The sequence below is a fragment of the Periplaneta americana genome, chromosome 11 (assembly GCF_040183065.1).
Source record: "Periplaneta americana isolate PAMFEO1 chromosome 11, P.americana_PAMFEO1_priV1, whole genome shotgun sequence".
Taxonomy (NCBI): Eukaryota; Metazoa; Arthropoda; class Insecta; order Blattodea; family Blattidae; genus Periplaneta; species Periplaneta americana.
Genome location: NC_091127.1, coordinates 23,796,348 through 23,818,769, shown reverse-complemented (window position 1 = coordinate 23,818,769; position 22,422 = coordinate 23,796,348). Strand labels below are relative to the sequence as shown.

The 22,422-nt window shown below is 36.3% G+C and overlaps 1 protein-coding gene across 2 annotated transcripts in view; it reads left to right on the top strand.

Annotated features, from left to right (window-relative positions):
• Gyf (GIGYF family protein Gyf) overlaps nucleotides 1-22,422 on the top strand; it is a 96,675-nt gene that overhangs the window by 23,226 nt on the left and 51,027 nt on the right. For both annotated transcript variants that reach the window (XM_069839153.1, XM_069839154.1), the window contains exons 3-9: nucleotides 1,239-1,452; nucleotides 1,571-1,861; nucleotides 3,794-3,983; nucleotides 5,582-5,762; nucleotides 15,156-15,255; nucleotides 17,341-17,464; nucleotides 19,607-20,230. In XM_069839153.1, coding sequence (XP_069695254.1) covers nucleotides 1,239-1,452; nucleotides 1,571-1,861; nucleotides 3,794-3,983; nucleotides 5,582-5,762; nucleotides 15,156-15,255; nucleotides 17,341-17,464; nucleotides 19,607-20,230 — 1,724 coding nt within the window. The remainder of the gene's footprint in view (nucleotides 1-1,238; nucleotides 1,453-1,570; nucleotides 1,862-3,793; nucleotides 3,984-5,581; nucleotides 5,763-15,155; nucleotides 15,256-17,340; nucleotides 17,465-19,606; nucleotides 20,231-22,422) is intronic.

The window sequence follows — 22,422 nt, the reverse complement described above, 5'->3', positions numbered from 1 at the left end:
GGGGAAAAAATGTAACATTTTATTTTCAATTTATTTTCCTCTTCTTTTCAACAAAACTTACTTACATCGTTTAAATAGTATATGACCCCTGTTATTAACAACTTTAGGTGCTGACAATATGGAGGCAGCTTATCTCTGTGCAACACATAGTACACAAAAATGTTGAAATCGTATGATAATTTTAGAAAAAAATTTGTTATATGTCACAAACTATTTAAATTTATACTTACTTACAAATGGCTTTTAAGGAACCTGGAGGTTCATTGCCGCCCTCACATAAGCCCGCCATCGGTCCCTATCTTGTGCGAGATTAAACCAGTCTCTGTCATCATATCCCATCTCCCTCAAATCCATTTTAATATTATCCTCCCATCTACGTCTCGGCCTCCCCAAATTATACATCAAACAAAATTTTGAAGTGCTGAAACCTCAAAATTATTATTATTAAAGTTATGAGTGTCAGTTTGATTATTCATACTTAGGGTTTTCCTTAACTGTCAAGTAAAAATTCCCTTATTTTATGGAATGGCTGTGATACGGAAAATTCTGAATCTGGTGACAAGCATTATAATTATATGGTGTGTGGATAAGCTTCAGGGCTTCTACCGCGTTGTCTTGGTGTTGGTGGCTGATGTTTCGACCACTGTGTTGTGGTCATCTTCTGAGCAGTTGTTGGATAAGGAAATAGTCTGCGAGCTGGTATATATATATATATATATATATATATAGATATATATAGTGGTCTTTATGGAAGGAATACTTGCGGTAATAGGTCGTAGGTTCTCCTTCTGGCATCTGATTGGTTCTACGCTGTCCAATCCTGTTCAGGTCTGTATGTTGTCACTGCTCTGAAAATGACCACAACACAGCGGTCGAAATGTCAGCCACCAACACCAAGACAACGCGGTAGAAGCCCTGAAGCTTATCCAAACACCATGTACACCAGCCGCGGAAGCCTACGCAAACATTATAATTATATGTTGACTGAGTGCAGTGTATAGAGGAATTGTCTGTTGTAATCATAAAGATTTGATGAAAATGGAAGTTTTTATCATGCCTAGTATTGATGAGAAGAATTTTTGGCATGCTGTCTGTCTATTTATAGCCATTTTCTTACATTATTGGATAGTTATAAGACCTTGCTCATGTTTAGAATGATGTATGAAGAATAATCATCTGATTTGTTAATTGTTGTAACCAGTAGGGTTGCTGTACTGTTATATGATGTGTTGTGGCAGGTTGCGTAACCTGTCTCAGGACGGGTGCACACAGCCCAGTGTACCGTCAACACCACGGTACCAGCTGGCTGAGCATCGGTATGGGCGTGAGGAGATGCTGGCACTTTTCGATCACATGGTGAAGGCACCAGATCCTCTCGTCAGTATCCCCTCACTCTACGTGGAGAAGATCCAGGAGCCATTGGCATTGCAACAGATGACAGAAGAAGAAACGGTAGTTATCATTATCAGTAGTAGAAATTCGGATCTGTTCTGCCGTGTTGAATACTATGAAATTGTTAGGTCATACTTAAATTTCTAGCTAGTTTGACATAATCTTCTTGTCTGTGCAGCGCATGTGGAACCGTGGTATCAACAGTGATGCAGTGCTAAGATCATCAGGTAAGGTTCCATCAGGAATCTCAGGTGGGCCTCGTGGAGGGCGTGGTGGGAGTGTTGATCGGGGAAGAGGACGTGGCCGGGGTGGCTATCACTACACCAGAGGCCTCAGCTACGAGGAGCCAGGTGATGGAGTGGATTCCAGGGGAGGGCTTCGTGTAGGGCTGGATCGAGACAGGATTGATGGCCCTATATCTTCAGCAACCAGTTTCCCTCGTAATATACGGCCATTTGATAGACCACAGGTGGGTTTAGTTTGGACTTTGTGGAAGCATAACCATGGAACTTCGTTTTATTTAATAATACTGATTTTTTTATTGTTTGTATACTTTCGGTCTTACTAATAAACCGTGTATAGTTTTTATATGAGACTTATGCAGTGTTGAGACAGAAAACGTTACTAATAAACCATGCCTAAGCGATGGATGTATAAACAATCTGTAACTATAGAATGGGAATTGCTTTGCAGTAGTTATATATACGAAATCCCTTGTTTAAGCGTTGTATATAGAGAAAAAATGGCCGCCGCTCTAACAGCTTTTCGTATCGACTGTCATTTTATGATGATGGTTGCCTTGTAACCACAGAAGAACATACCAAAGAGCACAAAATAATATTGCTGTAGCTTGTATTCTTTGACCAAAATATAGTGTGGTCATCGATTAGAGCCAGTTGTACTATCGATTCTTAACACGGACACTAGAGCGCTCTACCGGATGCAATAGAGAATCCCAGATATTCTATTACCTTTCATAATGAAGTAATGACGAAACTATGACGTAACTGTGTAACAGTTATACCACACGACGTATGTAATGATTATTAGTAATGAATTTAAACACGACTTATAAACGAGCTACTCATTGTACAAGTATAAGAGAGTTAAACGTCTTTATATAGAGTTTTTATTAGTAAGACCATTTGTAGATACAGTAGAATTCCTCGTATTTGGCAACTGTGGGACAAAGCCAGTGCCAGATAACTGATTTTGCCGGATAACTGGAAAATACGTTTATAGGTTATGTAAAAACACACTGTACTGCACAAACATTTTTTCCATGTTGAAATTTAGTAATTTTAATATAGATAATTGAAAATAAAGTTTTGAAATACGTACAATGTTTATTTTTAGTACTGAATACGGTAATTTATCAGTTCATAAATATTGTAAAACAGTGATACATAATAGCGTAAAAAATACTAAAATCTTTTGTATGCAGTGTCGCAACTGAAGTAGCGCTTGATGATTTGAGTGCAAGATCATTTTGCTTGCGTTTTGCGGAATCCATTGTGCAACAGCAGCGCTTAGCAGTAATAGCCATGATACTATCCATCATTCAAATAAATTTTTACGCACTGTAGGAACAGAGAATTTCACACCTTCGTATTTAGTCTTTAATTTAATTAGTCGCAAAGTCTTTAATTTGTTATTATTCTCCTGACTCTACGAGAGGGTTCATAGATGTCACTAGTGCCAAGACGCATAGACCATTAATTTATCAGAGACTATCCAGAGTGCACCACATACACGAGTATTATGCAACAATATCATAAATATCTAATTATTGTGCTTTAAAACTGTTTGGTACATGCATAAAGCATGCCAAAATCATAAAATACGCAACAATATCGTAAATATGCAATTATATGCATTATAAAACTTAACATACATAAAAAAGTGAATTTAAAATGCACTTCGACCGTTTACTCCATATCATATGTGAAAGTAGATTGAATATGCATTTGCATATAAAGCTGATGTGTACTGATGTTGGAGCCAGTATGTAGCTCCGAAATGTTGGACATCTTTACATCTAAGATATGGCACTGATATGTAAATACCTCGCAATTATGTGGCATTATGCAAAGTTTATTATATCTAATTAAAGTCTGATGTTATCCGTGTAGAATTACAAAACTATAAAATTACTTTGTGTACAAGACAAAAAACCAAAGTTTGTTTTCGTGTTTGAATGCACAATAAGTTGTGTGTGTGTATCTTTTGAATGATAGTCCAGAAAATGATCAAAAAGAGGGATAGCAGAATAAAGAGTAGTACATGTAAAAGTTATAATGAAATTGTATTATCTTCATGACACCAGTTTCTTTAAAGCATAGCGTTACAACAGGAGTTGTCATGTGTGTACCCTAGTTATAATCATGAGTGATCTGTGTAGGGAACGCTAACTGATCGAGGCTGGAGTGAAAGAAATGGTGTGGACACTGGAGATTGGAATGGTTCTACTTCACCACGTAAAGATTTTGGTGGAGGGCGTGGTTTCATGAGTGACAATTGGCGACGTCATCGTGCAGGGGAGGATGAAGAGGGTTGGAGAACTGCTACAAATAGTCGATCTGATAAGTGGAGTAAGTTGCTGATAGGCTTAGCACATCTGTTGATTGTATTGCAAGAGCTGTTGAATGTAAACATCCACATATACAGTCTTGCTACAAATTACTAATAACACTTTCAGTTCAGAGTGATTCCTTCCCTTTTCCATTTATTCCTTTTCGTGTTTCTTATTCATGGCCTGGTTATCAACATAAGTTTTCGTTCTGGCTATATCTATTTGAAAACTTGAATGTAATTGGAAAATACAAGCATGTCTTAGAGTAGTCCAGTGGTAGGGCTGCTACCTAAAGCCTTCTGGACAGGCGTCATATGGCATTTCCTCCATATGTGTTGGAATATCTGCACACAATGGGTAGTAAGAATAAAGCTTAAGTACTTTCTCAAGGTTTATACTTTTGAGTATGAGCATTTCCTGTGATTATATACTCGTAACCACTAGAACATACATTCGTAAGAATAAAGACATTCTACCTAACGTGAATGTATACTCATCTCTACAGCCTTCTTGATCGTTTAAAAGTTAGTATGTACTCATGTTACCTGTTCTCTTTGACCACATTGCACTGTGATGCTCAGTTTTATTTTATAGACTTTCACATGCTATCGGCGTGCTGTAGTGGTTTGTGTTTTGCTTTTTATAAATAAATAAATAAATAAATAAATAAATAAATAAATAAATAAACAAATAAATAAATAAAATAATAAAATAAATTAAATAAACAAATAAATAAGTAAATAAATAAATGAATAAATAAATAAACATGAAAAAGAGAGTGAATCAGGTAAGTGACGTTAATAAACAGGAAACAAGAAAATAGTACTGGAAAATCGTCATTACGGGATGTCAATCCATTTCTAGAATTCCAGTTATGCTAATTCTATTTTTTTATAGAGAGTTATATATATAATTTAAAGTTACGAGTAATTGCATTTTGCAATTCAAATTTTACAAAATAAACTGTAATTGTTAATTATATTTAACAATACAATCTAACCTTATTAATTTGATAGCCATTCATATTTTTATAGGTTATGTTTTTTATGAAGAACAAATACATGTTTAACCAATTTCAGATTCACTTTTGTGAAGCGTTAAAGGCTTCTGGAGTTCACGTCCTTTTCTATATTTTTCCATGAGGTACTACATCGTTCATAAATTCTGCCATTTTTTTTTATTTAACTTTGAACTGAACACAAATCAACAAATATTCAGAATTGAGCCTGCTACAAACCATACTCAGAATAACATGAGAACGAACTTGTAAATATGAGAATATACTAGCTTTTATTCTTATCAAGCTTGAGTATATATTCTGTACAAGATGGACACTTGAGTATATTCTACTATGCTTCCATGTTATGAGTATGTAATCAAAAATGAGTAGGTACTCAAATGTTTTTATTCTTACTAACAAGAGTATATACTAAAAAAAGTCCAGTATATACTATATACTCATGTTTATTCTTACCACGGAATGCACAAATCCAAAAATATTGCACTGTATTTTCTTTCCAATATGTTGGGTATTAAATGTGTTAATGTTAAATGACGGAGAATTTGTAAAATTCTACTAGGATGATAGCAGTAATAAATAAATAAAATCATTTACAGTTCGGAGTAATAGTTGGAGAGAAGGGGACAAAGATGGAAGTGAGATGGAGAGAGACAGAAGCGTGACAGGTGGCAGAGGTCAGGGATGGGAGAGGGGGAGAAGCTGGGATGAACCTGGCTCATCTGCACCTTCCCATCATCCCCATCGGCGACCATGGGATGAGGACAACCTACCAGAGTGGTGAGTATGCTCCCTCTTTAGCAATGGAAATAATCTCAGGGTGGTGGTGATGGTAGTTTTATCTTGCATTGACATCAGACTTAAAGTTTTAAACCATTTACATCCTGGTATGATGATGTATCCTTACCATTATCAATTGTTATTTCAGGTAATCTTTGTGTATAGTTGTGTTGACTTTCTTACAGTCTGTGTATGTAGACGAATCGAGAATTCAAATCTTGCATAGGTAGATGTTGAAAAATTGTGTCCTTTTCATAAGTAGAATGTTGCTATTGCCTTTTTTCTTGTCTGTATAAGTTTTCCATTCATAATTTTTATATACTGTACCATAGAGATTTGTCTAGTGGTTTGTTGCATTTTGTATTTTACTGTAATGAAATGTTTGGTAAATGTAGATGGAAGCTCCTTATTTTCTGTTTCATCATGGTTTCTATGTGCACACAACATCAAAGGAGTTTACAATAGACCAACAGTATGCTCTTACTTAAAGTTACAGAATCTGGCAGTCATTGTAATTGTTCTCTTTGGCTACCTTAATTCATATGCTTAAAATGATGCCTGTATGAGGGTTAATATTCTGAAATGGGTAAATGTACGTCCCGGCTGATTTAAGGAGTTTCTTGAAAATGTTAACTGATCACTTTTGCGTTTAATTAACTATCACATGTTTTAGTTGGAAAAAAGCATAAAAGGATTCATTTTAAAATTTATAATTAAAAAATAACGTCCAAACGTTAAAATGTAACCACGGTCCCTATGTCCCCAACTACATTTTATTCTGTTTTACTAAGTTTTTCTTGGAATGTTTCGATTTGATTTTATTTCCTCGGCCAAGATTATAAAAATAAATAGTTAAAATACTTATGAAAGACAGGAATTGTTGTTTGTTTAATTCTGAAAGGACACAACTTTAACGTAAAGCTTGTCCCCAAAAATTTCGTAACACCGGTCCCTCGAAATAAAAGAGCTACACAGAAGACAATTTTGCTTCATGTGGTAAATTTTAACGGTTCATAGTGATGAGAGGTCAACATGGCGCCAGTTAAAAAAACTTTTCGTCCATTGTCGTAATTTACTTTATTGAAAAAATACAAAAATCATCATGATGACTAAATGTTATGTTTTCTATTGATAACACCGGTCTCAGGTGGCATTAAATATAATTTGTATATATTAAACTTTCGTAGTATATGCAAAACATTACAATGTTTGTCGACTAAAAAATCTAACCTCCATGATATTTTTAACTATTTATTTTGTCAGAACTATTGCGGAAATTATACTAATTTGTAACAACGGTCCCTGTAACGTCGGTCCCTTTATTGTGGAACCCAGGTTTCATTTAACATACAATTATTAAATACTAGTGGATAAAGTAGCTTCGAATATTATTTCATGTGATTGTTTATAGGAAAGAAAAAAAGTCTGATGATGAAAGTAGGAAATATGCAAGGGAGAAGATACGTAGGCAGAGGGCAAATATGATTGAAGAGGAGTTGCAGAAAAAAAGGGACTATGGCAAAGAATATATAAAAAAAAGAAAGAAAATAGCAGATACGACTGATCGTGAAAAAAGAAATGTTCGAAGACAAGTGAAATCAGAAGTACAGAAGTTTAGAAGATACCTTAAACAATGGGCTGTAAGGGAAAGAAAACAACAATCCCTTTGTTTTTTTTTAAATTAGAAAATCTCACATAAAAATTTTTTTTAAGCTCGACTGATACCAGAATCTTCAATAATAGGAGCAAATGTAACCAATGTGAGAAAAAAGTACACAATTTAATATAATATATTTTTTCCAGCTTTGTTATTCATATTTGCCCATTTCAGAATATTCACCCATATAGCACTATATATTTCATTAGATAAGTATTGAAAATATAAAACCACGAACTTACAGTACGCCTTTGCTGTTTATTATTATAATTTTTTTTTTTTTTACTGATAATTCTTCCTTTGTACTTTGTCGATAGCTTTGGATCAGTCAAGATTTTGATGAAGTTAGTTTTTTAGTGAAGTTCAGTCAACTTTCTTGGTTTATAAATCTGAGGGGAGTTTGCTTTGACCATTAAGGTACGGTCACATGTTGCTACTTTTGCTGTGCAACTTTTCAACTTGAGCTGCAAAAGTTGCATGTCATGTTCTCATGTAAGCCAAAAGTACCGCGCTGCACACTACTTTTCATGCTGTGCAATCTGGGTGCTGCAAAAATTGTTATTGGAGATTGCAAGTCTGTTCACACACAAGACGCTATATTTGCAGCCGCAGTTTTGCATCTCCGTGTTGATTCTTCAATACATTTTGTGGTTATGTTCACATTATAGTTTCAGATTATGAAGCTCATGCAATAGCTTACTTATCACCTCTTTTTATTATAAAATGCAGAACAAAATATTAAATACAAAAAGCAGATGATGCTGGGAATAGGCTCTAATGTTAAAAGAACTTTTTGCAGTTATTAGGAACATCATTATTTTTAAACCCTTCTTTATTCTATTGGTCCTGAAGAGAGTGAATTTTTTTAATATCGTGTTCCGAAATTTATATTGCTCTAGCAATTTCTGCTGAAGCTGTTTACATTTTGTTGTGGGAATTGGCATTTACAAATTCCACAAGCACTCTTTGGTTGAAATAGATCTATTATTATTTGTTTTTCTGGCCTAACTAGTATTCAGAAATTGGCATTATTTTTATTATAAAGCTATTAGAAAAACGCCTATGATAATGATAACCAACAACATATTCTCGTAAGCAATATTGGCAACCATTCTGTTTGAAACTGCACTATGGAAAATTAAAAAAATGAATTACCGTAGATCATCAACAAAATATACTCTGACTGTGTTGTACATTTAGTGACGACCTGGTTGGCGAGTTGGTATAGCGCTGGCCTTCTATGCCCAAGGTTGCGGGTTCGATCCCGGGTCAGGTCGATGGCATTTAAGTGTGCTTAAATGCGACAGGCTCATGTCAGTAGATTTACTGGCATGTAAAAGAACTCGTGCAGTACAAAATTCCAGCACATCCAGTGACTCTGATATAACCTAGACTGCAGTTGCGAGCGTCATTAAATAAAACATTACATTTTAACATTTTTTGCACATTTAGTAACTGTTATAAGTCTATTTTCGTCACATAAAACATTAAAATATATCCTAACAATATAAAGTATCATTGGCACATTTGAGTGGCAACACTGGTCGGAACTGCTGCAAAAGTTTCAACAGAACTGATATCAAAAGTGCTGTGGCTACAGCCCTGAGAACCCTGTTCACATGTCACCACTTTCAAGTTGCGCGCAGCATGTAAAAGTAGCAAGCAACTGGTTCAGCAGCCACTACTTTTCAGGTTGCATCGTTGTTCACACATCGCAGTACAGTAGTTGTGCAGTATTTTGTACTGCAGCACTGCAAAAGTAGCGACATGTGACTGTACCTTTAGTAGTGTGTCTTTCAGAATTTGTTTCAGATCAAGTGGTTTTATATTACATTAAAACTGTAGAAACAGGTTTCTGTTATTGTGTGTGCTGTTCATCTCTTTAAAATATATCAATTTGTGTTTTTGTTTGGATCAGCTTTTTTCTTAAACAGGAGTCAGTTGACTTCACGTAATATTGGTACAACATTCATATTAATTTCTTGGTGATAGTTTATTGCTAGTTTTTATTATTTTACTTCCTTCTCTTCGTTTAACTATATTTGGTTAGAGATAAATATTGTTAACAGCTTCTTATATTGTATATCTTCCAGAAGCTGAATTTTACCGTGACTGTTTATAACCATAACCCATCATAGCTGGATCCCACCTACCTTGACACTGTTGCTACTGGTGTTGATCTCTTGACTGTATCCACATTTATTTAGTATGTTGATTGTGGAGCTGAATGTTTCAAATTAATTTTGAGCTCATTGTCATTACTGTGGTCTGTCCAAGGTAATTACATATGTGGACAAAAATATCACAAAAGATGCCAGCTGAATATGGAGATTAAATTATTGATTTTCATCGATTCGAGAAAATTTTGAACTTGTGCAAATAAGAAACATGAACGAAGTTTCGCTGACTTTTGATGTACCCTCTAACAGAATTGTAGACTTCAAGGGCACAAAAAGTGTTAAGTCTGGTTCACAATAAACCAGAAATGAGAATCGGAACAAAAACGGTAAAATTGTTAAAATGTGTACATTTAAATGTGAGCATTCACAATTAACGAAAAGCTTGCCGGAGCCCGGGATCGGGAACGGAGAGTTGGCCAAGTTTCAACTTTGGCGTTCACGTTTCCGATCACAGCCCACTAGATTCATTCTATTGCCATCTAAAAGCTATTTTGTCATTGTATATTTTGTAGCAAGAAGACCGTGACATAACCTATGCATTATTTTGTTCTGTGCTGTGCATCATGGAGCAAGTTTTATTTGATGAGATTCTAATATTGAGTGTTGAGGAAAATCCTCACATTTAAGATAAGCGGCGCGCCTCGTATAAAGATGAGAAAATGAAGGAGAATACGTGGCTTTCAATAGCTGCATCTTTGAACACCGATCGTAAGTGAATCATATTTTATTACTGTATTGGTTGTATTACATACTACATATTCATGCTTCAATTCAATAACTACTGTTCTGTTCATTTTTGTTCTATTACAAATGTTTCTTTAATTATTTTACGTTATGGTAGACTTAAAATAGGTTGTGATATTAAAGATGCAGGAGCATATTTATAGTACCGTACCTAATGAAATGTTTCAGTTGAAATTTCGAAGTTGGTTAACCTGTGTTTATGTTGGCTGCCTTGTACTCATGAGAGAACGCCATTGGTCAATTATACACAAATAACATCAGAATGCGTAATATCGACTTTACATGTAATTATTGACATGCATATCAATATGCATAGTCGTCTACGTTCTCGGTTTATTGTGAATCAAAAATTTTCATATTCACGTCCTCTGCTTCTCATTTTCATTCTGGTTCTCGTTCCTGGTTTATTGTGTACCAGCCTTTACTGTTAAAACTTCAGGGCACGAAAAGACTCACTACACAATTTTTTTATCCTGCTGTGCTGATGGGACAAAATTGCCGCCAATTTTGATTTTTGAAAGGAAGACACTACCTAAACAAAAACTGCTTGAAGGAGTGTTTGCACATGTTCACGCAAAATGCTGGCTGGATGAAGAAGGATTGAAGTTATGGATTGATAAAATTTGGTCTAAGCGACCTGGTGGACTGTTGAAGAAGCCTGCCCTGCTGGTATGGGATCATTTTCGTTCTCACAGAACAGAAAATGTTAAAAATAAACTCAAGGAATTGAAAACCTAGTTAGCTGTAATTCCAGGAGGGCTAACTAGTGAACTTTAGCCTTTGGATGTCTGCATTAATGAACCATTTAAGGGATTTATGAAGGAGAAGTGGAACAGCTGGCTGCAGTCTCCAGATCTTGAAACTACACCATCAGGAAGAAGGAAGAGGTCTAGCATTTCGCAAGTTTGTGAGTGGGTTAAAACTTCATGGGCTGCTGTGAAAACTGAAACAGTGGTTAAATCGTTTAAGATGTGTGGTATTAGTAATACACTGGATGGTACAGAGGACAATTTGTTGTATGAGGACTCAGACTCTGATTTAGAAGAGATTTCAAGTATTTCTTCATTCAGCTCTGAAGATGACTTTCTGGTTTTTGAAGAGGAAAATTAAAAGGTGGGTACTCTTTCCTAGTTAGATTAGATACTGTATTTCTTGAAAATACACCTGTTTATTACTTCTTGTTTGAATTATAGTAAATTTATTAAGTGATAAAGTGGATTTCCTAAAATATGTGTACAAAAAAGGGGGTGCGTCTTATATGCCAGCAAGTACGGTAACTGGTATCTCTTCATGAAACTTGAACACCATGATGTTGATCCAGTAAAGTCGGCGATCCCTCTGTTAGTGGCTATCGCTTGCACTTGATGAATTATGATATTTGTAGACACTGAAAGTCCTGCTTTTCTGTAATCTAAAATCCGTATATTCAGTTCTGCTTCAAGTTCTGGCCATTTTGCAGTTCCACTTCTATGTTTACTGTGAGTTGCTTTTTTTAGATCCTCTTCCTGATTCCGCCAAGTTCTTATTATTTTCTCAGTTGGGGGGGGGGGGTGGCCCAAAATGCCTTTCTTCAGCCCTGTTACCATGTTCCTTTGCATACGTAATCACACATAGCTTGTACGTGATAGTGTAGCAATGCTGACATTTTTCAGCCATAATTTTCAAAGGAATGAAAGAAGCTTACTTACTTACAAATGGCTTTTAAGGAACCCGAAGGTTCATTGCCGCCCTCACATAAGCCCGCCATCGGTCCCTATCCTGTGCAAGATTAATCCAGCCTCTATCATCATATCCCACCTCCCTCAAATCCATTTTAATATTATCCTCCCATCTACGTCTCGGCCTCCCTAAAGGTCTTTTTCCCTCCGGTCTCCCAACTAACACTCTATATGCATTTCTGGATTCGCTCATACGTGCTACATGCCCTGCCCATCTCAAACGTCTGGATTTAATGTTCCTAATTATGTCAGGCGAAGAATACAATGCGTGCAGTTACATCAGCTTCTTGTCTGTGCGGATGACGTGAATATGTTAGGAGAAAATACACAAACGATTAGGGAAAACACAGAAATTTTACTTGAAGCAAGTAAAGCGATCGGTTTGGAAGTAAATCCCGAAAAGACAAAGTATATGATTATGTCTCGTGACCAGAATATTGTACGAAATGGAAATATAAAAATTGGAGATTTATCCTTCGAAGAGGTGGAAAAATTAAAATATCTTGGAGCAACAGTAACAAATATAAATGACACTCGGGAGGAAATTAAACGCAGAATAAATATGGGAAATGCGTGTTATTATTCACTTGAGAAGCTTTTATCATCCAGTCTGCTGTCCAAAAATCTGAAAGTTAGAATTTATAAAACAGTTCTATTACCGGTTGTTCTGTATGGTTGTGAAACTTGGACTCTCACTCTGAGAGAGGAACATAGGTTAAGGGTGTTTGAGAATAAGGTGCTTAGGAAAATATTTGGGGCTAAGCAGGATGAAGTTACAGGAGAATGGAGAAAGAAGATTAACAGGAGAAATTTATCAGTAATAACAACAATCGCGACAAAAATGAGGAAGTTTAAACGAATAGGATGTGATCATGAATAACAGTGCATGCACATCCACTGAACTCTCTGTAACTGGAATGCTCTCAAGCACTGCACGGAAGCAAAAAAAGAATACCTGTAGAGTTTAACTCAGAACAGACAACATTTTTGGAAATGGTAGTAAAAAAAACTCAATATCTCCATATAAGACGCACCCTGTTTTTCAGACCTATTTCCAAAGACAAAAGTGCATCTTATATGCCGGTGAATATGGTAATTCACTCTTTAAAAGTACTGTATTGGCAAAAAATCCAAACTGGGAATAAAAATGACTGTAAGCATCATTAATATGGCTCATGTACGCGAATATTTACCTAATGTACGTGAATTTTGTTACACCAGTAAGTAAAATTCATTGTCCTTTGTTGGCACCTCTACATGAAATCATTGCCATATTTACTCAAATATGATATGCCATCAAATATCGATGATGTTCAGGTAAAGGAGGGGTTGTCATTTTTTTGCGCAAATGGAGTTTTGTTGTCTAGGTGAATAAACAAGTTAAATTATACAAGTGGGTGTGCAAAAAACAAAATAATACTAGCATTTGATGTGTTTTGTGTAGAAAATTATTTGCAGTAAAGGTTCAAAGTTTAATTTTCATTTATCTCGGAACTCATTTTTATGACTTATCTCCCTTTTACTAAAGATTATTATTATTATTATTATTTTTAATGGCAGTTGACTTAATAAAATGTCAACATACATGCCCAACTTGGAGTCAGGCCACAAAGGGAAAAACACTGAAGGAGGGGAGTTCGATCCGGTGCTGTGGATTGGATTTCGGTGTAGCTCAATGGTGAGAGTGCTTGGTACGTAGAACCAAGGACCCGGGTTCGATCCCCGGTGCTGGAGCGAATTTTTCTCCTCTAATATTAATTATCTCCCTTTACCCAAACACCATTGAAATAATATGTACCTCAATTTTTTATCCAAAAAAAAAAAAAAAAAAATTAGTGGCGAATATATTAGTATGCACCTGTGTTAAAAACCACTCAGGATAAAATGATATTACCAAGATAGGTTATAAAGTTACCCTTATCTCGTAACTACTTATATCAAGTATAGCACTGGCCTTCTGCACTCGAAGTTGGGGGTTCGATCCCGGCCCAGGTCGATGGCATTTAAGTGTGCTTAAACGCGACAGGCTCATGTCAATAGATTTACTGGCATGTAAAGAACTCCTGCAGGACAAAATTCCGGCTCACTGACGATGCTGATATAACCTCGGCAGTTGCGAGTGTCATTAAATAAACTGTAATTTTTAATTTTAATTTTACTTACATCACAACACATTTTTAATCCATATTCTGTTCATATTTGGACATCTCAGATAATCTCAATGCAGACCAAGTGTAATGGGTATTTAGACAAAAGTTGTAAGTGTGGCTTCCATCATGTGAGGAAGTAAATCTTTTGTAATAGATTTCTTCTTCTTTTTCCTGCTTCAGGCCATGATTGCTTTCACCACGTGCTTCCATTGATCCCTATCCCTAGCTTCCTTTCTTCATGTTATTCTTCCCAGAGAGCACAGATCTTGTTCCACACTATACAGCCGTCTGATTCTTGGCATGCGTCATCTTGTTCCTTCAGGATACTAAAGGATATGTCTTACTCTTTATATTTGTACTATATTTACAGTAAAATAATCCTTTGTTCACGAATAAATATTAATAAAGGCAAAATTCTATTATCCAGCCTGCCATTTCTGTTCTCAACTAGCAGTAACAGATGTCATCCTGATATCTGGTGGAAAGGAGTGGAAATGTTTCATTCAGTTAAGCTGAGACCAATGGTTCAATTAATTGGAAAGTATAACAATTAAAAGCCAACCAGTCAACTGACTTATAAATTAAATTTGAGCAAACAGTTTTAATTTATGTTAATACTTTTAAAATATCTAAGTACATGGGTTTTGCATTTATTTTTTTGGAATGCCTTCCAGGACATTGATGGCACTGAAATATCCTGCTACAAGAGAAAGAGATACGTGAGTCACTACTTGATAACACCTATGCAGCATCACATGATCTCAATTTTTTTTTTTCATTTGTATTTGGGACCATTTGAAAATGACTTTGTCATATATCCAATTTCCAGACATTAGATTACTCCCCTTACCTTTCTTTATTGATGACATTTGATTAACTTTTCAGTCGAATCATTTGAATATCTTCTTGGATTTGTTGTGACCATTATGTCTATATTGTTGCAGGGCTAATGAAAACCCAAGTGAAAGTGGAGGCAGTTTCGATGCTTCTGGTGCTTTCCATGGTGGTGGAGGCTTTTCAGAAGATGAAGAAGTTAGTATACAGGTACGTAATACATATAGGGGTAGTATTTGCTTCCACGGTTAGCTGATGATTATTAGGAGTCATGAATCATGTTCTGTTCACACTATTTGCACAGTATTTATTCAACTGGCCAATGTAGAGGACTAGTTTTTCCATTTATGCCTCTGCATTTTCTCTCCTTTCTTTTGTCAGTCACTAATCAGAAATTTCACCCGTGACCATTTATTTCCCTGTGCTATTGCCATTAAATAATTTCTTATAAAACCACCACATGGGACAGGATCGTTTACAAAACTTGCTGACATGGAACACATCTTCCTGCGATCTACAACAGTATGGGAGAACCCAAATAAATGACAACTGGAATGTGACTCGTTTTATTTCTCCTAACTGCGTGTAAAGTAGCCATGATTAATTGTAAACGAAAACAAAAGGCAATGAGGGATAAACTGACCAGTTATTACTTCTGAATAGTCCTAATGTGTCTTGTGAAAATGTGGTCATTATTACTTATTTGTTTACATAATAACATAAGCTGGTCACATACAAGGTAATAAAATAGATGTTGTATTCAATTTCATTATTTATTTAAAAAAAAAAAAAAACAAATTAGATAGATATTGTGGTCAATTTCTGTCAGTTGTTTTTCCAATTCACTGTGGGCTAAAGCAAGGAGATGCACTATCACCTTTACTTTTTAACTTTGCTCTAGAGTATGCTATTAGGAAAGTCCAGGATAACAGAGAGGGTTTGGAATTGAATGGGTTACATCTGCTGCTTGTCCATGCGGATGACGTGAATATGTTAGGAGAAAATTCACAAACGATTAGGGAAAACACTGGAATTTTACTTGAAGCAAGTAAAGAGATAGGTTTGGAAGTAAATCCCGAAAAGACAAAGTATATGATTGTCTCGTGATGAGAATATTGTACGAAATGGAAATATAAAAATTGGAAATTTATCTTTTGAAGAGTTGGAAAAATTCAAATACCTGGGAGCAACAGTAACAAATATAAATGATACTCGGGAGGAAATTAAACACAGAATAAATATGGGAAATGCCTGTTATTATTCGGTTGAGAAGCTTATACATCCTGTCTGCTGTCAAGAAATCTGAATGTTAGAATTTATAAAACAGTTATATTACCGGTTGTTTTTTATGGTTGTGAAACATGGACCCTCACTTTGAGAGAGGAACATAGGTTAAGAGTGTTTGAGAATAAGGTGCTTAAGAAAATATTTGTGGCTAAGAGGGATGAAGTTACAGGAGAATGGAGAAAGTTACACAACACAGAACTGCACGCATTGTATTCTTCACTTGACATAATTAGGATCATTAAATCCAGACGTTTGAGATGGGCAGGGTATGTAGCACGTATGGACGAATCCAGAAATGCATATAGAGTCTTAGTTGGGAGGCCGGAGGGAAAAAGACCTTTAGGGAGACCGAGACGTAGATGGGAAGATAATATTGAAATGGATTTGAGGGACGTGGGATATGATGATAGAGACTGGATTAATTTTGTTCAGGATAGGGACCAATGGCGGGCTTATGTGAGGGCGGCAATGAATCTCCGGGTTCCTTAAAAGCCAGTAAGTAAGTAAGTTAGATAGATATTGTGAGAACATATTAGGAGAAAAGCAGAATGGATTTAGGAAAGGGAGATCATGCTGTGATGGATACTTCACAATGAAACTTTTGAAAGAGAAAATCGGGAATTAATATAGAAACACATGTTTATTGATCTCAAGAAAGCTTTTGATCATATAAACCACAACAAACTTATAGAAATACTAGTATGTGATAATATGTATGTGTCTGTTCCTCATAAAATTTGTAGTGAACTGCATGAGTATATTGAAGCTAGTCAACATACATACAGGTTTTTGGTTTTTGTTTCAAATCCTGTTTTTTTTTTACATGTCTATAAAATGCAATGAAATATTGTATGGTGAACGTCTGACTAACAAGATATTCAGTGGAACTGTTTTTTCATAATTTCATTGTATATTTTCATGTTTTGTTTCATTGTAATAACATTACATAAATAACATGAATTTTATTGTTCTCCAGTAAAGATTTATGTTATGTTTGCTTGACATCAGGACAACACAGGGAGCGGCAACCACTCAAGGGAGTCTCGGACTAAACTGCTCTCTGACAGTTCTGGGACCAAACGGGTTCATCCAGGAAGCACTGGACCTAGCAGACGGATGCCAGGGTCTACGGGTAAAGTTTTAATCATATCTTTATATTATAATATTGGCCCGAATCTAGTATGATGTTTTTTTGCATAAAAACAGCCGTCTGAAAACTGTACTCATAATCTCAACCTAGCCCTTTTCATTCATAAAAGAAGTCTACTTTATAGGATGTACTGACTGTACTGACTGATTCAGTAAATTGTGAAGAGTTTCAAAAAGTGCTGTTTTTTCTAATAACTTGGATGGCAGGAAGGATGACATTTTGTTGGAGGATTACCAGTGTGAAGAAGAATCCAGTACCTGCTCACTAGATTAGACAATAGGAGAAGGAAGAAGACGACGTTAAAATGACGACGATGATGAAAACTGGGGGTTATAAGCAGAAGAGGATGTTGCTAAAGACTGGAACTGAAAACTTAAGAATACTTCAAGTTTGTAAGTTTTTTCATTCTATAATAGTTCAAAATTCAGGTTGCTGTATATTGAGATATTTTTATTTTTCCCTTGTAGATCATCCGGAAACTTGGGTCATACTATTACATTTGATGTCATACTAGATTTGGGTCAATATGCATATCTTTTCTTTTTTTATCTGCTACTATTGCTGCAGCTATTATTACTATTCATCATAATTATTATTTTCATTATCTTTAATTGTAATCATAAACTCCTGTCATGTTTTTTATGTCATCATGAACATTACAAAATCCTCTACTAAAGAAGTGGATTGACTCGATTGAAGTAAATGACTTCACAGAAATTTTAATCAACCCAGAACTCTTAATATTTATGGGTAGAAATATGAGAAACATATAGGTGAAGCTATGAAACCATTGAAAGTGGAAAAGCAGCATCCGTCTCTGTCCTCATCTTGTTCTTCACATTACATTATATGGATAAATCGTGAAACAGCGAACGCCATTAGGGGAAGTTATCCCCACCCTTGCCACTCGGCACCTCGCTCTGCTACCTGTCCCGCTTTGGTGGATCACTGCCTACCGCCTCACATGTATTTCATATTTTACAACACAATACGTTTTTTTCTCGAACTAACACGTACTAATACACAATACAATCAAATTACGCATTAGACAACAACACATCACAACCAAATGGGCACAAATTAGGGCGCATTAGACAACAGCCACATGTAATGTGGGTTTTTCATAAAACAACACTCACCTGTTACCTTTGCACTGTCCTGGAAGTAACACAATAGTCACCAGAGCCTCGTCTGCTGTAATTCATGCTCCTCACAGTACCATATAGTATCCGCCTTCGAATTCTTCCTGCACAATTTGAGGAAGAAGTACACTTCTTCGGTACAGCTCATCACGACACGTGGTTCCGTCTGTACACGAAGCTGGACACAGATACAATGAAGCTCTACCAGCGTGCGTTAACACTTATGTCACCCCCGCAGTCAACCCCTACCAAGCTAAATTCACAAGCCTGCCACTTTCTACCCACGCTATTTGGTCATTGTCCCCCCACGCCATTCCATCATTGTCTCCCGCTATGAATCCTTGCACCAATCGTATTTCTGCAATACGTTACGGTTGTTCCCTTGAACATAAATAGATTCATTTTCCCTTCTACCATTAACTAGCCTCGGTAGCCGAGAGGTCTAAAACGTGACCAAAATGCGTGCGAGCGTTTCATTAGGAACATACCCGGTTCGAATCCTATCCACTGCGAAGTCATAAGAAAAAAAAAAGAGAGATACATGAAGCAAGGAACAGAGAAGGAGAGGCTGGAGAGAGAGGGACAGAGGGTGGCAGGACGAAGTTCCTGTTTTGCTTCCTAGATGCCGCAATCATTCTTTTTGTTCCACTTTCCTCCACTAGATGTCACCCCCACCCTAAACCCCTATTTCCACTCTTTCCCGCTAGAGTGTGTTGGGAGCTTGTAGGGGAAAAGTGGAAAGGGGTCGTGGGCTGAACTTAGCGTTCGCTGTATTACGATTTTACCCATTCTATTCTTCCTCATCCTCGGAATAGCAAATAACATTTCTTCTTTTAATGTACTCTGTGTTCAATATCATCACAGTCAGCGATATTATAAGTGTTCATCTTTGGAAACATGTAATATATTTATCTGTGATTTTATAAGCATGTTTAACGTTATGGTAAAAATTGTAGCAGATTTGTTTTGGTTTGGTTATCAGGTAACAGTAACAATTCTCATGACAGAGAAGAGTCTGGAAGGAGCCTGGATGTGGAAGGTCATTCTGCACCAGCTGACAGACTTGTTAACAGTGTTCCTACATTACCAAGCTCTTCCCAAGTGTCAAAAATTCCTTCGAAACCACCACAACTGGATACGAACACGAGACCCGTTAGCATGAAGAAGACTTCTCCCCCACCTGCCTCTCAACCAGTGCCCTCTGCTGATAAGATGAGTGTCAGTAGTGACTCAGTTCCAAGTTCGGGCAAACCCGATAGTACAAGTTCGATCTTCACTGCCGGAAACTCTGTTGCGTGTATTAATAATGTGATGAGTAATTGTGTGGAGCCCGACACACTCAAAGTGGGACCTACAGTGGCCAGTGGCGAAGTGAACGGCTGTGAGCATGACAGGGTTCTGACGAAAGTGGAGGTCAGACCGCAGACATTGGCTGTTGGGCGGCAGAAGTCCGAGGATGACATGGATCACATGCAGGAGGTTGCTGACGACCTGGTGGCCAAGCTGATGGACGATGAGGAGGGGCAGGACAAGCTGACACCCTCCCTGCAACAGACTCCAGTCACTGAAAAGTGGTTCTACAGGGACCCTCAGGGCGAGGTGCAAGGTAGGTCTCGATCTGTATTTCTTCAGTTAAAATTTTACTTTCTCACTGTTTGAAATATAAAGACTGGATCTCTAAATCCTAATAATGGGACATCAGGAGCAGGGTATTATATTCCAAAATATCAAGAAAGTTATTTCATACCATGTTCATCCTCCTCCAGTCTTGACACTGAATTACTAGCTATTGATGCTGCTCTTCAGTGTGATACTCAAATTTCTGAAAAATCTATTTGCATACTTACTGACTCCAAGGGGGCTATATTTAATATGTTGTTGTTGTTTTCTAATGCCAGGCGTTTGACAATAAAGTCATTTGACCTCTTTGCACTCCAATATTTTTCAAAGATATTATCATGACCAGCCAATGAAGCACAGATTTTGAGGTGTTCCGAATCCATTTCTTGGTTTGAGTTGCACAATGGGCAGTTAGGGGACTGATACATTCCAATTCTATGCAGGTGTTTAGCCAAACAATCATGGCCTGTTGCCAATCAAAATGCAGCTACAGACGATTTTCGTGGTAAATAGGGAATTAACTGTGGATTTTGATGCAGAGAGTTCCATTTTTTCCCTTGGGATTGTGTTATCAAATTTTGTTTGTTGAAGTCTAAGTATGTAAATTTAATAAATCTTTTCACAGAGTAATACGTAGATTTAGTAACAGGTCTGTAAGTAGCAGTGCTGCCCTTCTTTGCTCAAGCATCCACATTCTCGTTTCCCAGGATTCCACAATGGGATGGTATCCATTGGAATACAATTCTTTTATTGAGTGATATTAATTGAGAGAGCATTTTAGTTATTTCTGCTGTTTGAGATGAAGGTGTGTGTTTAGAGACGATTGATAGAATAGCTGCTCTGGAGTCTGACAATATAACTGCATTTCTAAATTTATTGATGTGGCATAGAAGATTCCTGAGACATTCACTTATTGCAATGATTTCACCATCAGAACTTGTTGTTCCATATCCAAGTGATCTATAAAGTGAGAAGAGACAGCACGTAACACCTGCACTGGCACCTTGTTCTCTGGAGATCAAGGATCCGTCGGTGTATAAATGAAGTCAGTTTTGTGGAGGGTACCTAATATTAATTGTCTCTAAAGACAATTGTTTCAGTATTTCAGTGTTTACTTCTGATTTCAGTATTTCTTCTGTTAAATATAGATTATATTCTATATTTAATAGAGTTAAAGGGTTTGGTTTAATTTGTAAGTTTTCTTTTAAATTCGGGATATTGATTTTCTGTTTTAATTCTTAAACAATGGATATGAAACTTTTTTGAAAATATAATTAAATATGTACCAAACCTATATGCACATAGAATTATTCCAATTCAGAAACATCTACGTAAACTAAGAGAACTCCAAAGGAAAAAACATTTCAGTGGATACCTAGTCATTGTGGTATACCTGGAAACGAGAAAGTCGATAATATTGCAAAACAGGCAACATATTTGCAACCAAGACCTCTTCAAGTGATATCTCTATCCAATGCTTTTGCTTCAGTAAAGTCTCATTTTACAAACCTATGGATCAACAATTGGCTCTCTTCTGACAAAGGAAAAATTTTACATTCTGTACAAAAGAAACCAAATGTCCTGGAAATGTACAAAAACTTGCCCAGACATGTTCAAACATTTTTAACAAGATCCAGAACAGGTCACATTGTCACACAATTGTACCTACATCGATTTCACATTTCTGATAATCCTACTTGTCTGTGATGTAATAATCATGATGAATATCTGAAACACATTCTTTTATATTGTTCATCCATAAACCACAAAAGAAGTAAATTAAAATCAGTTGCAGAAGACACAGCCCTGCAGTATATATTGACTACACCCCAACTCTGGCTACTAGCAACAGGCATCTATAATGAACACTGATCAAAATACCCCCCATTTCTCGTGAAAAAGAACAACTAAATAGACTGTAGTGGACTTTATGTTGTCAGCAAACAGTGGGATACATTAAGGAGATTGATCTTGAAATATAAAGACAAAGTACCTATAATCTGTTTTTGAGATTTCTATGGAAGTACATGAAAAAATAGTTCTTTAGCAACCTTTCTGCTTACTCATATTTTTGCATACAGTAACTTATGTCATGTTTTCTGTAGTAAATGTTGGTGGAGTGTACTTCTGTGTAGCCTTACCAATGTGAAATGTCTCTCAGTCCGTACAAACTGCTGA